This window comes from Gadus chalcogrammus, chromosome 15, assembly GCF_026213295.1.
Source record: "Gadus chalcogrammus isolate NIFS_2021 chromosome 15, NIFS_Gcha_1.0, whole genome shotgun sequence".
NCBI lineage: Eukaryota > Metazoa > Chordata > Actinopteri > Gadiformes > Gadidae > Gadus > Gadus chalcogrammus.
In genome coordinates this window covers 22,337,535-22,355,306 of record NC_079426.1, presented here as the reverse complement: position 1 = coordinate 22,355,306, position 17,772 = coordinate 22,337,535, and the positions used below count along the sequence as shown (strand labels likewise).

General features: G+C 43.1%; 1 protein-coding gene across 1 annotated transcript in view; it reads left to right on the top strand.

The window, feature by feature from the left end:
* The first annotated feature begins 3,717 nt into the window (after window positions 1-3,717).
* The window catches only part of arid5b (AT-rich interaction domain 5B), a 74,546-nt gene continuing 60,491 nt past the window's right edge, over window positions 3,718-17,772 (top strand). The window contains exons 1-3 of the mRNA XM_056608949.1: window positions 3,718-3,792; window positions 4,131-4,388; window positions 15,478-15,712. Of these exons, the coding sequence (XP_056464924.1) occupies window positions 3,772-3,792; window positions 4,131-4,388; window positions 15,478-15,712 (514 nt within the window). The 5' untranslated portion in view covers window positions 3,718-3,771. The remainder of the gene's footprint in view (window positions 3,793-4,130; window positions 4,389-15,477; window positions 15,713-17,772) is intronic.

The following is a 17,772-nucleotide window of genomic DNA, read 5'->3' as shown; positions in this document are numbered from 1 at the left end:
TCTTAAAATAAGTAATACGATTGTGTGTGTGTGTGTGTGTGTGTGTGTGTGTGTGTGTGTGTGTGTGTGTGTGTGTGTGTGTGTGTGTGTGTGTGTGTGTGTGTGTGTGTGTGTGTGTGTGTGTGTGTGTGTGTGTGTGTGTGGGCATGTCTTTGTCTTTGAGTGTGCACAAGTATGTGTTTGTGTGTGTGTGTGAGTGTGTTTGCGTGTGGTCCACCGTATTGAGTATAAAGGTAGACTTACAGGTGAGTGAATAGCTGGTGAAGACTGGGTTATAGTGTGTTTTGGGCTAATGTTAGCCTAGTAACACTGCTTGCATCACATTTCAAAGTAATACTCCAGACGGGGGCAATTCTAATGTGATTATACGTGCACAAAGTCAGAGGTGTAAAGTTACTATCGAAACGTGTGCCCGGGAAAAAATTTCTTGATGGATTTTTAATAGTCCGGGGGCTTCCACAGATGATAGATGGATACCAACTGGGCAGAGTATATGGGAACGAACAGAAGGTTAACAGATAATGAGAGGCCATCGCACCCCAATACCTATACATTTTTCGCATTGAATATAGAAACCAACAGTATTTTTCAAGGTAATTGTGACCAATTTATCATTAAATAATTATGATCCTTAAGTATCTGACAATCTGGCATCCATTGAAAGTCTTTGATGACTAATGCACAGAATGAACAGAGCTGTGAACAAGCTCATAATCCAAGCTGAAACATCAGTGTTTTCGTTCAATCTGCTGTTTTTATTGGCTTTAGGTTTCCTTTGCTGTGGTTTTTAGACCTAGCCCCAGCTCACTATTTGTGTGTTTGTATGTGTGCGTGTGTATTTCAGTTCCCTGATGAGGTTACCTCATTAACTGAAATGCTGAACACCTGTGCTGAACGAACAAATAAGACATTGCTGCAACGTACAAAGTTGCTAATGGTAGCACACACAACAGAGAAAATAAATTTGACTACCCTCTTACTCTGCATTTTCCTGTATTACTGTTATTATGTTGAGACAAAACAATACATTCTAAAGAGGATATATTCATATTGAAAACGGTAATCCTCTGGGTGCAGTTACATTTTTTGAATGATAAAATATAGGCCCACACAGTCATACGCAGTTCCATCTGGGCAGAGAAATAGTAACTGGGAACATACTTGCTCTGTGCTAATGGGGGAAATTCCGAAGTACATAGACTGTAACAGAAAATAAAATTTTGTGAAAAACCAAAACAAACAGAGTCACCGCCCTCCCACTTGGTGGTGCTCACATAAAGAAACATGTCTACTAGATTCATGTCTACTTACCATAGCGTTGTTTCTTATCTTTCAGTTTCCCCTGAACCTATGTTTCCAATATTTCTGTGTCTTAACATTGCATATCCACTAAACAACTCACAAGACACACATCGACAATAGACTTCCAAATTGCATCGTCACATTGAGCGTATCACTAGCCTCACATTAATCAAAATAATTGCAATCTGGTCGTTCATGTTATGTTGTGTAACCCTCACCCCCAGGATGCTGAGCAGATGTAGGCAGATAAATAAAACAGACGGATGTGTGCGGCTTTGATGAGACATTGCATTACATGTGACTATCTAGCCCAAAGTACCAGTATCCATCGGCCAGAAGTCTGCGTTTGAGGAAATCGCCCATCGCCTCCCTCCTGTTTCTGTTATGCTCGCTTTAAATGAAGACCGGTCAACAACATGTAACTCAACTCATACAGGGTTACCGCCACATCCAACATAGCACCCTGGGTATAACCTAGTGCTAGCCAGCTCTCTGCTCTTGACAATCCAGCACTTTCAATGACCAGATAAGCGCTGGAGTAGTGCCATTGATTAACCAGAGACTTCATTATGCCGGCTGCCATTAACAATGCAACCCTATTGATCCAGTCATTGAAATGGCCTGAGGAGAAATCAGGGGAGATAATTGTGAGACTTGTAGCTCTATATGGGATTTAATCCAACCCACACTCAAGGAAACCCTGCAGTCATACTCATATCCAGTGTATAAACAATGTGCCTCTCTCTAAAGCCACCTTTCCCATGACTGAAATATGTGCATGCCTCCTGATTTAAGACAGCCAATGCATTTTGCCTGAAAAATATATTGCCATCTTGTACCTTATAAAACAGATAGGATGTCCTTAGATGGGCAAAATATATCTTACCACGCTGTTATTTCTGTGTAAAATTGTATTCCCCATGGCAAAATTGTATAGCCTATACACTATATCTAATAGTTCATCCTGGTACAGCCTACATGTTCATTTTTGTTGTATTACATTTATTTGATTACTATCAGGTCATTCGTTTCCGTAGAAACAACCATTAGATCTCTCTACCCAGTGTTTACAACGTTATCTCTGCTATCTGAGGGCCCAGTTCAACCTGGGGACATTTTGTGTGGCCTGTTATCTACAGCCTCGATGAAACGGATGCTCAAGTAGTATGTTGCCTGTAAAATATTAACAGCTAGGTTACCCACCAATGAATGTATCTGGGAACTGCTTCACTGGATGGGAATAAATGTCACTGCATTCTCTGCCCATGGATTGAATTCCATGGGGGAAAGCGTATTGTGTAATACCGCCGACGGCCGGTTTCAGAAATATATCGCTGTTGCACCACGGTGTGTGATCTGAGCAAAGGAAAAAAGCGGGCCAAGGGTCGATGGTAGCGGAAAATAGCACACCGCAGTGGACCGCAGTGGTATTTTTTTCAATTGACGCTTACAAGACAGTTGATAAACATAATACATTCATCCGAGGAAGATGCACTAGATTAACCCAGTCCTACATCGATTTTTAATGATCTATTCGACGACGTTCTTATGTGGATGAGAAAGTTACCATTTTGATAATTACATTAATTGTTTTGATTATTTATGAATATTCAATGTTGAGATGATTAGACATATAGATTGTAAAGACTTACGCGTAATAAACTCAAGCTGGCACAAGTTCAAAATGTTCGTCCAATTGCAGCATTTTAAAATATGATTTATTCTGACATAATGGACCGCGCCGTGAATCTCGTGAAGTCCGCCTCTTAATTTTCATTATTTCATTATAGCATGTAAAATATAAAGGTTCAGAACGTTAACAACGTCCACCTTCACGTTCCAGTATAACGCATACCCAATCCTCTTAGGCTAAACGAGCGTAGGCTACTGCCTCGTGGTTTACACAATGTCTTTTGAGGAAACATTTGATAGCCCTATTAACTTTCATATAACATTGTTTCTTGAATGCGTCCACAGTAAGCGCCCTGGTATCATTACTGGGAGAAATGGGCTTTCATACTGAACGTCTTTTACCAAAGTCCTGGAAGAAATATATCTCCCAAAACCTGAAAATGGACATTAACAAAATACTTTAAGCCGTTTAAGGCAATACTTTTGTTGTATTTGAGATATATGGAGAAATAAATATTTTTCCTGCCAATTAAAATGAATGTATTGAATAAATAGAGTAAACTATATATATGTATTAGAGTGTAAGGTATATTGCTGAGACATATTGTGACGTGGAAAATGCATATAGGATAAATTACTTCTTAAATCAATATGCTTGTCTCAATGAATTCCAAATGCATTAATTACGATCTTTTGAATCATTTTTAATTCGCCATTTGTTTGAATATTGCTGACATTTAACGTCCCTACGAGCTATTGTCCTTCCAGGACCTGCGGCAATCCATTCAAGCCAGCAAGTTTGGAGAGCGTGTTGAGTTGAATCAATTCATAGTCGAGATGGAGCCGGACTCACTGAAGGTAAGCTTTATATCAACCACACATTAATTAATTGTATAATTACGCTCATCCCAACGCAAACACTTAACGCTACGGAAGGTACGCAGTGTAACATTGACCTCTCACATTACATAGGCTACATTACATCTTTGTCATATAATTGCAACAGATAAAAATAGTTACATCGATTCCAAACAAGCGCGTAATATGTATACATTTTCCAACGTAATTTCACTGATTGTAGATATATTTTCCACCCGTTAACCCTGCCATTTATCTGTGGATGGTCGAGATTTATTTGCCAAATGGGATTTTGCCTCACGAATTAATTCCTCAATTTCTGTTTTTCCTCTCCACAGTGGGTGGGCTCTTCTTGCGGTTTACATGGACCCTATATATTCTACAAAGCCTTTAAATGTCACAGCCTGGACGGCAAACCGAGGATCCTGTCGCTCGGAGACTTTTTCCTCGTCCGATGTAAACCTGGGGACCCTATTTGTATCGCGGAGCTTCAGCTGCTTTGGGAAGAAAGGACGAGCAAACAACTTTTATCCAGCTCTAAACTTTATTTCCTACCCGAGGATACCCCCAAGGGACGCTCCGCCAGCCACGGAGAGGTGAGCATGTCCACATGTACCACTATTATCCTCCTATATCCCTGCTTTGGGTCATGTTGTGCTGGGTTTACCTCCGATTCTGTGCTCATGTTCTCATGTCCTCATGCATGTTCTCTTGTACTTTTATTGAATGACACCTTTATGGCGCTGTGTCTCTTGGCATGGCTCCCGCTCCCCCAGTTGTCAGTTTGCATGGCCGTTGTAAACACCCATAAACGAGTGCATTGATCCGCCGACATGGATGTGTTTGGAGGATCAGAGCGACGAGCGATGGATGCGTTGTATTTGTTCTCCTGGTGAACTGTGTCTCTGTGCGTTGTGCGTAACGCGCACTTGTCCAGCTGCGCTCCAAAATACTCGCCGCTGTGCGCTATGGGGCTTCGTTATGAGGAGATAGGGGGGAGATCCGCAGAATCGCTGCGAGTGTAGACGCTGTCATTTCATTTTTTTCGCAATGCTTGTCACTTGCATGACATAAGGCCGGAAATTGCAAAATAGTATCGGACGCATATGGGATTAAAGTGTGTTGAGCTGGGGTGCTGCAATAGTTTGCTAGATCACTGGGAGGCTGCCCCGTGGTTCTTAAAGCACACTGAGACAGTGTGTGCTGACATGTCTTAACTATTCTGCACCATTTGCATAATGTTCTTTGTGGAAAAAACGTCTTTCCCTGCGTAATATAGTGTCAGCTCATATTTGCAACACCACTTTAAACGCCTCTATTGTTGACCTTTTGGGCCATAGTTGTGATTGACGGTGGCCATATGGGACGCCTGTGATCCGGTTACACTGCTCTTCTCAATTGCATTACTTTGATTAGTTTGTGGGAATGACTTTTCTCGTCGGCCATTCAATAAATAATGTGGCCAAGATCCATGCTGCTGCCATTAATCCTTATTGATATTATTGAGCAACCCACAGCGACACTTTCATGAGTGCCCAGCTCTTGTTTTGACTGTGGAAATTGTTCTCTAGTGTTGTTCTGTTGTTTAGCTGGAAGGACAAAGCCGGGTTTGTACTTGACTGGTACGCTGATGGTTTACTTACATTCTTTCCTCTTGAGTAATAGAGTGGCTATCACGTTTCCTTTTCATGAGAAAGGTGGCTATTTATGGCTCGCTGCTTAGACAAGCTATCATCTATGATGGCAGAATTCCTCCATCAACGGATATCATCTCCTCGAGCCCTTGTGCTATAGCCTTTAACACGATGCAATTATATAGTAATTACTTAAAGTGCATGTGTCGTCGATTCCGAGGCCATGTGCTTGCGCAATAGGGAAATGTCAGCCACGCCCCTTTTCCCAAACACCTATTTGCATTGCAAAGTGCTTACATTCCAGTCTACTGGATATCTGGAAAAGATTATATGAACTAGTTCCCTCATCCAGAAACGGATACGTACTCTGTACTTTCGAACATGCATTCGAAAAATGGTTCCGTCATGAGCCTAGAACAATAGTAACAGTTGTAGAATGCATATTTTATGACAATGTTAAAATGTATATGAGAAACAAAGGCAATTTCCCTAGAATGAATTATGCAGCACCTAGCATCATGGCACATTACCCATACACCATGTAAATACATCTTTGAAACGACAATCAGAAGGAGAAATATTTTAAGCTAAATTATTATTATTACACATGACTATTTTGAGGATGTGTTCTAATTGCAGCTGTCAACGTTGGCAGATTGACCTAATTTCCTACAGGGCTTGGAAAAGCTCACACTCTCTGCAAATGCTGTAACCTGATTATATGACGGTGGAAATGGCTCTGACAACTTCAAGTCCCTTTATGACCTTCAGCGAGTCTGTTCAGACACAAACTGACTTTTCCCCATAACACTGCACTAATAATCTGCATGAGTCAGCCAGTGAGGCTCACGTGAAACCCTAAACCTATAAACAAGTCAAGTGAGTAATCCTGACACACAAATCCACAAAGCACATTGAGAAATGTCAATAGCCCTTTATTTCCTCTGAATGAGCCTTGACACAAATACTACTGAACACCACCGAATATCAGGAAGGAAGAAAAACAACGCATTGGCTCACAATATTTCTCCTGCAGCAATCTGGTCATTAAGAGGTCTAGATTAACATATGTGGGGCTGTTACAACACTATGGTATGGGGGTAATAGACACATATGGCGGATTGAAATTAGGTCATATAGATGAGGCGATAACCCGTATCAGGAACTGTGGATAGAGGGCTGTGCGGGAGTTATGGGATTTGTGTAGCAGAGTAGGAAATGACAGCAGTGGTAAATGCAGCCCCGAGCCCTCCGTGCATTTTTGATTCCTGTAAATCTTTCTGACACGTTCATTCATTCCGCGTTTTGTCTTGACTTAAACTGGAGTTGAATTTACACTGAATCAGATTTACATTGAGGCAAAATACAGGAGTAAATCACCACCCAGGCATTTGACTCACAACCAGCTCCCTCTACTTTCCCCCCGCCAGATCAAAGACGACGTGGGGCGATGGGAGCTAAAGCTCATATCTTGTATCTTGAGATAGCAATTATCTTAAGCCTGAAGCCGAATGCCAAACACACTGCTCTTTTCACAACGTGAACATCAAAACAGCGCTTTATTGAACCGGCTGCAAAAGAAAGAGAAATGGATTACTGATTCACCGTTGTGTTGTGAATGCAGAGCTTTAGTGTTGTTTCCTGGTTATTGCTCAGGTATTTTCCTTACTCACCGATGCCCTTCCCAGGGTGCAGGCTTCAGCTCTGCTGCGCCAGGCAGGCAGTGACAAGAGCAGCCAACCTGGGACCTACTGGGCTTGTTCTCATCCTGTCACACGGGGCTGCAGGTCCTTTTCTTTAAAATGCAGCCAGCAATTTCTATAGAGATGGAAATAGCCATTCGGGGAACAAAAAGTCAATTCTGTGTCAATCCCAACGATTTGCCTCAACAGAAAAGCATTCACATCATGGGGAGGGGGGGGGGGGGGGGTTATTGTAGCTTTATTTTATTTACACAGGGTTTGTTAAAAGCCATATTCCAAGTTAATAGTTACGTGTGTGTGTGTGTGTGTGTGTGTGTGTGTGTGTGTGTGTGTGTGTGTGTGTGTGTGTGTGTGTGTGTGTGTGTGTGTGTGTGTGTGTGTGTGTGTGTGTAGAGTGTGTGGAGGGGGGGGGGGGGGGGGTATATCGGTCTGACCAGCAGTGTTTACCACCAATAGCTGTGCACTGTTTGCTCTCTGGAACACGCTTTGTGTTGTGGCACTCGCCCTGTATCCAAGACCCCACCTTCAGTGGGACTCGGCCCAGTTGGTCCATCTGCAAAGTTAAACGGCCACCAACACACCTGTGTCATCAGTTTAATACTCATTACTGACTGACATACTATTTAGTAAAGTATTCAAACTTTCTCTGTATGTACATATATATATATATATATATATATATATATATATATATATATGGGTTACACAGAAAAATATGAGAAAATACGTGCTCAACACAATACTGTTATATCCTTAGTGGTTGTGAATTCCCATATTATGTCATAACCATATTTATATCTTTATAAATATAAATATAAATATATGTTTATGCATATGTCTTTACAAGCACGGATGGTATTTCTAGATCATGTTATATTAATGTGTTATTATCATCACCTCTGATTTCATCTGACCTCTCTTCTATTTTGTCCCCCCCTCTAGCTGACAAGGCTTTGGCACACATACAGTACAGGCTTTTGGCACTCAAACAGCCATGCACACGCGTGCGCGCAGACACGTGCATTCACACACACACACACACACACACAAACACACGCAAACACATTCGCACACACAGACGCAAGCACATGTACACACACACACACACTGACAGGCCGGGGACTGCAGCAGTAGGCTAGTATTGATTGCTGTGGAAAACACTTTGGCTCGTGTCCAAAGCCATCTCTTCAGTATGTGGCAGTAGTCCATGCATGTGTTCCAGTGCTTGGAAAGACAGCTTGTAGGGAAATTAGATTGTATTCATTTGCTGCTCCTTTGATTTTTCCCCAGGGAAAACTCTGAAATGGTAATTCAGGCATCTGGGATACTAGTTGAGTTATGTCTAAGTGACCCAGTTATGCGACCAGTATTTCCACAGATAAGGTCGTACCGCTCAATGACTTTAATGTAAATGTGATAGGGCACATTAAATACAGTAGTCCTCCTTTGACACCCACAGAGCTTCCTTGTTGTGGCCCAGTGTGTGCATTAAACCAAATCACCCCTATTCATCCAACAATGGCAGGAATTTAAACGGGGGGGGGGGGGGCTGTGCGGTGTGTGCAGTGTGTGCAGTGTGTGCAGTGTGTGCGCGTGACGCTGCGCATGCACGTGCGCCTCCCCCTGCCGCAGAACAAGTCATTAACTCTGAACACTGCCCTCCAGTGAATTCCTCACTATCACCGAAATAGCAATGTAAATTATTACCAGCCCTTTTGGATAGTGTAATTTAAATCCTTTAAAATAGAATACTCTGGGAACTTCAAAGGTCGGACCAGAAAACAAACCCCTATATTTCCCATCGGTTTAAGGGGGTTGTCATTCCTATCCTTGGAGAAAATCTTTTGATTCCCTTGACCAAAGTATTCTGTGTGACACAGCAGAGCTAAGTAATGACATGTTCCACCAACCCTCTGATTTGTCAGCACATGAGAGACTTTTTCTTTCTCCTTTTTTTTGCGTGCGTGTTCTTAAGATCGGCTTTTCCTCTTTGTCATTGACAAACCGCTTGAGCGGGCAAACATTAGCCTTGATGTATGATTCCAGTGCCTCGGAGCTAAAGTGGATCGTTATCATAACCTTTAGAGGAGAACACGGCCATAGGCGAGCCGCTGCCCTCACACTCGATACACACACTGATATTTCATATTCCTCCATCCGTCCAGTACTGTCTGTGATGTCTTTTGATAATGCGCCTGTCATGATGATGTACCATTTTCCATATTTTTTTCTCTGTATGTGCATATGCTTAAATACAGTGGTAAAAAAATCACAGCAATGCTTCAAAGGAGCCAAGGCAGCGGCGTCGTGTTACAAGATGAATGCTGTGCCAACATTAAGAAAGGCTTTGAGAAGGCCTTGTTATTGAGCTGCTTTCCTCTGTTGTGTCTGTAAACGAATGCTACGTTCATTTATCACCATAAAGCGCGTTGTAAAACTAATCTCCTAATAGAATCGGTGAATAAAAGATGAGCTCCACGCCCCTGCAGATGCCGGAGTGACTCTGTGCATATAAACAAACAGGCTATGCTAAGTGGCTGAACTTTATGTACAAGCATTTCCCCCCCCCCCTCACTGTTTAGATAGCAGGACCTTGAACTCTCTCTAGTGTTAACAGAAAAAAATATATATATTATAATTCAATTGTCCCCTACCTTGCCATATTCCTCCAACCCTCCCATCCCCCACCCCCACCCCCCGCACATTTCTTTTTCCTTCCCTGATAACTTTGTTTTGGGACATTGAAGCCAAGGTCAGACATAGTGAGGAGGGACAGATAATAAACTCATATAGTGTTTCAGTCTCTCTGTTTCATTCTCACTCCCTCTCTCTCTCACTCTGTCTCTGCCTGTCTCTCTCTCTCTCTCTCTCTCTCTCTCTCTCTCTCTCTCTCTCTCTCTCTCTCTCTCTCTCTCTCTCTCTCTCTCTCTCTCTCTCTCTCTCTCTCCATGCCTCTCTATCTCGTCCTCTCTCGCTCGTCCTCTCTGCCTCCTCATTGTTCATGTCACCATGTCCATTACTCAATTACTAATCTCTTTTGGCCTCATGAATTCCAGTGCTGACCTCTCTGAGGCAACAGGCTCGACAGTCCTCCCAGCATGACGGAGGCACTTTGTGTGTGTGGCAGATTGTGTGTGAGTGTGTGTGTTTTTTGTGTAGGTGTGTGTGTCTGTGTGTGTATGTGTGTGTGTTTAATGTGTGTGTGTGGGTGTATGCTTTGTTTGTGTGTTTGTTTAATATATGTGTGTGTGTGTGTGTGTGTGTGTGTGTGTGTGTGTGTGTGTGTGTGTGTGTGTGTGTGTGTGTGTGTGTGTGTGTGTGTGTGTGTGGGTGCAGGTGTTTGCTTCGGCTTGAGTGGATTGTGTGTTTAATATGTGTGTGTGTGTGTGTGTGTGTGTGTGTGTGTGTGTGTGTGTGTGTGTGTGTGTGTGTGTGTGTGTGTGTGTGTGTGTGTGTGTGTGTGTGTGTGTGTACCCGTTTGATGGAACAGACACCCACCTATGGCGAGTGCTCCCCGGAGCCCTAAGCTGTAAAGCCCTGTCCGAGCAATGCACTGCACGGCCCCAGAAAGGCTGACAGCCAGGAATGCCTACCTTCACTGGTCACTGTATAACACAAGTATAGGACCAAGTATAAGTATAAATATATACATACATAGAGAGAGGGATTCAAAGGGAGAGAGCGATAAATAATATAACATTATCAGCCGCAAGGGGGTAATTGTTGTGCACATGCACAGGGTCGGTAGAAACTGTAAAAACGCAATCAAAAACATTGAGTGAATATAAAACCCTAACCCTAACCCTAACAACCTCTTTGTGACATATGACAGATAAATACAGCCCCAGTACTTATAAAACACCCCATCCTACTTAAAGATATAGCTAGAGGTACATAGATAGACAAATAGATACATAGATACATAGATAGAAAGATAGATACATCCATAGATAGAGGGATAGATACATCCATAGATAGGTATATATATGGATAGATAGATAGATAGATAGATAGATAGATAGATAGATAGATAGATACATACATACATGTATAGATACATAAATATATAGATAGATACATACATGAATACATACATATATAGAGTGATAGATAGATAGATGGATGGATATAAAGAGATATACATGAACATAGTACACTCTCCAAGGGAGATTGTTTTAAATACGATGGATGAAACAGCAGTTGCTGCTAACAGGATTGCAGTGTGGAGGAATGTAGCATTAGGACCCCCCTTCCTCCCCCTCCTCTTGCAGCTATTGCAGATATGGTTGTGTCTGTATAAATGTAATGATACGCATTGCACTGAGTTTCATCTCAATGTGGCGACCGGCTGAAGCCATGAGAGCGTTCTATAGTTCACAGCCTCTACTCCTCCCCCCACCCCCTCCCCCAATATGGCTAGATTGGTGTAGCTTGACAGTACAAATGGGAATTATTAACATGTCAATGACTCCCCTACCCTTTCAATTCCTCTTAAGGGCAATCTACTGCCTGGATTCTAGTTTAATACATCAGTGAGTAAGAAATGACACTACCACTTAATAATTAACCGAACCGTGTACTGACTGAAAAGGAAGTGTAATATATAAGATAAGATAAGAAAACACTGCTCGCTGGAATGAGACATTCGGTCTGCCTGACAACGTATCTCTGAATTGTGTGTAGCGTACAACACGTCTCTAATACAAACGCTGCCTCTTGTTTAGACAGATACTAATTGTCTTTGCATCACAATCTCACAGTCTTTTCGATGCGCAATCTGAAGACAGATTCCAACCGCTGCTGTGAACCAGCCCGTACCTGCCGTTATCTGATGTTCTTCAGGAGTGTCATGAGTTGGGGTCGTTAGGTCAACAACGCACACCACAGCGCTTTTAATGTGCTGGATATGGAAGTGTCACCTCTCCCTGGGCTGTGGGCTGTGGAGTCCCCCTCAGTGACCCATATTACCCAGAAGCCTGCTGGCTGGCAGCGCTCACCCAGCAAGCTCAACCATCAGCATGCTAACGCAGAGCCGCGGCGCAGTGTGGCTGCTCTGAAGAAACAACCCTGTTTCCCGTCTTGTCCCCAGCACATCTTGTAGAGTGAAAGATTCTACTTTGTGGTTGGTTCTTTTTTTTATTACGATCAGCAACCCCCTGCCAAGTGTGGTTGGATCATTATGCTCTCTGCTTTTTTATGTCCCCCCCCCCAGCCTCACTCTCATACTTGCTTGTTTTCATTTCCGTGGTGAGAAATATGAATGCTTTTGACGTTTTTTTACATCAGCAATAAAAAGGAAAAAATGGGGTTATCACAGTTAAAGCGTGTGCAAAGCCCAGAGAGTGGGCGGTGGTTAAACTCATTCTCTCATTTGTATTCATAGAGGGTTGTGTTGCGTAATCCTCCCAAATATAATTAACAACATAATGCACTCAATGCCACACCGCGTATCTTCTGAGACTCTTTACGAGACGTGATGAGACATAGGTCTGTCTGTCTCCCTCTATCTATCTATCTCTCTCTCTATCTCATCAGTCGGATAGATCTATAGCTATATTCTATTTAGGATGAGTCCCATTCACCCTTCAGCAAGTGTCAGTGAGCTGGTGCAATCACAGTAAACACTGTTTGGCAGGGCTAATGGATATGGCCTGTTTTTAGATGGTTGCTGCCGTTCATAGACTGATTATATTCTGCACTGTGTTGACAGCTGCTCAATTGCTCTCACCTGTTGTGTCTGTGTAGTCGTGTGTGTGTGTGTGTGTGTGTGTGTGTGTGTGTGTGTGTGTGTGTGTGTGTGGTGTGTGTGTGTGTGTGTGGTGTGTGTGTGTGTGTGTGTGGTGTGTGTTGCACGAGTAACCATTTCCTAAACAGGATCACACACACACACCACACACCACACACACACACACACACACACACACACACACACACACACACACACACACACACATGCCGCTGTTAGATTCAAGTGATTGATATGAGAGGGCAGTGGTTGTTTCAGAAATACCCTCTTTAAAGGTTATCAGTGTCTCTGGGAAATGCTCTGGTATGCAATTAAAGCCCTTTGGACATGCAGTCATGCAGTTATCAAATTTACCATTTGTTTTTATATTGGACTAGAGTGTAATATTCCACAGAGGAACGCTGGCCGTGTTTATCTCTGGGATGCCAGCAGATTGCATCAAAGTCTCTTATTTCAGAGGAGATACATTGTGGATTTTGGCCGCGGGGTGAATGCTATTTGCTGTTGCTCTACATTATTCAAATGTCCTCATTTTTTTATATTCGTCTTCCTCAAGTAAGAAACAGTAGTGAGTTTCTCCGGCGCATGGAAAGCCAGTTGCAACCACCCGCCACCACTTGACAGAAGAAGACAGCTCATTATAAAAAGAGCGAGAAACCATGTTTGATGTTTCTACTTAGCGAGGGAGGCACTGCTATATCAAGCCATCCCTCACAGGCTTCTGCTTTATAAGAGAGCACCCGTTTGCAAGCGGGCTGGGATTTGATATGCCCGCAGTTCTGATGATGAGTGAATTGAATTTGGCTAAATTTATAGACAGTGCACACAGAAAACACAGGAAAGGAACGGGAGAGATGCTGCTTTTGGTTTTGCATTCAAGTTGGTTCTTTGAGCATATAGGGTGTAAGTGTTTATAGATATTGTGTGTATAAATATATTTTATATACATGGTTCTTTGTATATATGCATATGAATATAGATAAACGTGTAATATATATATATATATATATATATATATATATATATATATATATATATATAAATATATATATATATATATGTTTCTCGTATTTCTCTCTGACTCAAAATATATGAACGCATAAATATATATCTTTTGAGTCAGAGAGAAATAGGAGACATGAAGCAAAAGTAGTAGAAATGCAAACAGAGGCATATATATATATGTTTGTATGTGTATGTGCGTGTGGGTGCGTGTGTGAGTGTATTTCAGTCTCTTTGAGGGGGAAGAGAGATTGTTCAGTCAGACAGATACTTGTTAAACGGTGCACTGCCAAGGTAAATGGCTCTGTCTTTTATATGAGTTTCTGCGTTTCTCCCTCTCTCTCAAAAACACAAACACACACATACACACACACATACAAACACACACACACACACACACACACACACACACACACCCACACACACACACACACACACACACACACACACACACACACACACACACACACACACACACACTGTCCTCACATCTGTCCTCCAGATTTCCCCCTGGTTCCGTAATAGTATCCCTCTGCCTCTGAACCATTCCACTCCGCCTGTAACAAGCAATTCAGCTATTAGCTCTTCAAATGAAAACACATTTAAAAAAGGAAAAACAACTCTACTTTGTCCCTTACAAAATTGGCCCTGCAGTTCTCCAAATCAGGCTTTTTTTTCTTTTTCCTGTTCAGGTCAAGCTTTAAAGTGTTCAATCAGCCAGGGGAGATGTTAAGAAGAGGAGAGTTTAAGTAAAGTAGGCCCCATGAAGAAACTATTTGTTTTCTAACTGCTTCCTGTGCTACCAAGTTTTAAAATGTTGTACTATATACTTAAGAATCTTAAGAATATGGGCGCAATATTTGTGCTGTCATTATATATATATGTGTAAATGTGCTGTGTTGCATCTATTTAACTGCCATACCATTGATTAACTGAGTCCAGCCTAAGTGCTGGTATACGCGTATAATCTATATCTATTGAATCCCTCCAGAGAAATGTATTTCCTCATTGAACAGTGAGTGGCTACTCCATGGCTACTCTCAGGCCACGTATTACATTCCGTTGACAAATTGACAGATCTTGTTCTCTTCCTGGTTTCCACAACTGGTTCTCATTTCAATTCCATTTCCGTCCGATGTCATTCACTCCTCCCTGTTTCCTATTGTAAAACTCCTTCTCCCTGGCCTTGATTTGTTTATGCTCGTGGTGAGAAGGGAGGGGGAGAGGGACACTGTTATTGAGTATGACAGCGTTTACTTGTTCCCTGTGATAGTTTTCATCTCAGTCTTGACTTCCATGCGATCTCCTTAACTAAAATACAAATACAAAGGTACAGCCGTGCCAAAGCAAAAGCAATTCAGTTCTCAGTCAGCGAACTCTTCAATTATGTGGGGAGAAGAACATTGATCTGTTCGTATTTTGATTTGAATCGATGTTGTCCATTCAGAATGTTAAGTATGAGCTAAGGATTCGGGGATAGAATTGAATTGAATTGAATTTGTATTCGATGATGCAATGAAAGTGATGATTCCTCACCTCTCGCTCACCCCCCTGCGTCGCTCTGTTGTGCATGCCGTCCTAACGTCCTCTCTCCTTGCAGCACGAGGTCATCGCCGTGTCGGAGAAGGTGATTGTGCGCCTGGACGACCTGGTGAAGTGGACGGTCCCGGACGCGGCGGGATGGGTCCGTGGACAGCACGCCCAGCCCCTCAAGGCGGCGGCGCTGAGGGAGCTGGGGCGCAACGGGCAGCGGGAGGCCCTGCACCGCTACCGGGAGAGCACCCTGACCAGCGGCCTCAGCTTCAGGGACATCCAGCGGGAGAGGGCGCAGCTCGGTAAGAGGCCCGGACACCCGGGGGTGGGGGTCGGGGGGCGTGTCGGGGACCAGGGGGGTCACCTCCTGTTGGGCTGGCTTGTTTTGCTTGACCAAAAAAACGGTACTATTAAGAATATCAAATCGTGTAGAGGATATTGGGTTAAAATGGGTTAAGGCTCTGAAGTGCACCATTAGATTGTTATGAAGACAAATATAGGGCCTCTAACCTTAAGCTGTTTTTTTTAATCCCGCTGAATGCGTGCTGTAATTCCCTTCGCCTGACGCTCAAAATCTCTTTTTACACCCCTTCCCGCCGATTGATCAAACACATCGCGTCCATTACCGAGTCTTTAACTGGCGGTTGGAACTCTTCCCATTATAGCAAACTGGAAATGCTGCTGCTAATTGAAGCGAGGATAGAGGTCTGTGGCGGCGTGGTTTTTGCAAGCCCATTACCATTTACACAATGTCACAACTGTGTAATCCGAGTGTGTGACATGAAGACACAGCAGCCAGCGAATATTTCAGCTGGCAATTTGCTCGCTGCATTTAAATAATCGAGTCATAACAAAGTCGAAAACCAGTGAACCTTTGTCCCCCGAAGAATTTATATCACTATGTTAAAGTCGTAAATTAGATGTAAATCTCGAGGGGGGGGGGGGGGGGGATTGTTATTGAGTGATTGTTATTGTGTTTGTGCTGCGTGGTTCTCCCTGGGTCGTCCGGTGTGTATCCATCATGTGCCACAGTGTCATTAGGTGTCAGGGAGGTGTTTGTTTCTGGCAGCGTTCAGGGGCTTGCACACTCGCTGCTAGTAGCCAGGGATCCTGGGCCAACATACAGCTGGATGTTTCTCATGACGATGACTCATCAGAGGAGGAAACTCTATTTACAGACGGAGAAAGGACATAATGTTCTTTTATCGCTGTTTTCCCTGGTGATTTACCATGCTTTCAGTTGGCTTTGATGCAATAGCATTTGCCTATAGTTCTTATGGGTTGATATAGCTGAGCATGCAGCAATGGCAAAAATGCATCTGCAATGCATGCTGTTAGGGAGCAGGGCAATAATGTAAATATATATTTATTATTAATGAACGATATTGACGGGTAACATTTAAATAAAATGATTAAAAAAACAAACAATGCTGAAAACGCCTTAACCTGCTCACGGTAGCAACAACAAAAGACACAATGTATTGATGACTCTCGTGTTGTTTTGCCCCTTGGATTTTCCTGCTTGTTTCTCCCTCTGAATGGTGCCTTGACCTTGAATACAGTCAGGGCGTTGTTAGAATCTCATACACCAAGAGGACAGGGCAATCAATAATGGATGCTTTGTCGTTCTGAGTACTCTAGGAATCAATAGTGTTTGATTGTGCAGCATGCGTGTGCCTGAGTTCGTATGTGTGTGTGTGTGCATGCGTGCCTGTGTGTGTGTTTGTGTCAGAGATTGCTTGCCGGCATAAGCAGGTGTGTCAGCCGGACTCCTGAAGGATATTATGTTTCATACTGTGGCCACCTATAAATATGCTGCATAGTAAGCAGTTGATAGATTTCCTTTGTTTTGCATTTTATCGACTGTTAAATTATGCTTTTTTTTACGAGGTTTGTTAGTTTATATAATGGGCCTTTGGCCTGGGAATGTGTGTGTGTGTGTGTGTGTGTGTGTGTGTGTGTGGGTGTGTGTGTGTGTGTGTGTGTGTGTGTCTGTGTGTGTGTGTGTGTGTGTGTGTGTGTGTGTGTGTGTGTGTGTGTGTGGGTGTGTGTGTGTGTGTGTGTGTGTGTGCGTGTGTGTGTGTGTGTGTGTGTTGGTCTGCGCACACACACACGCACACACGTGCATGGTTGTGTACAAATGTTTGTGTCGCTAATGAGTGCTGCTGCCGTTAATGACTCCATCAGCTTGGATCTAAATGCACTTGTCACTATGATGGGACACTATACTGAAGAATCTGCTGCCTCAGCTCAACCAGCTATGGCTTTGGCAGGCCACCAAAAAGCACAAACACATACCCTGCAAGCTCGCACGCACACACGCACACGTGCACGTACGTGCCCTGACACAACGCACGTACGC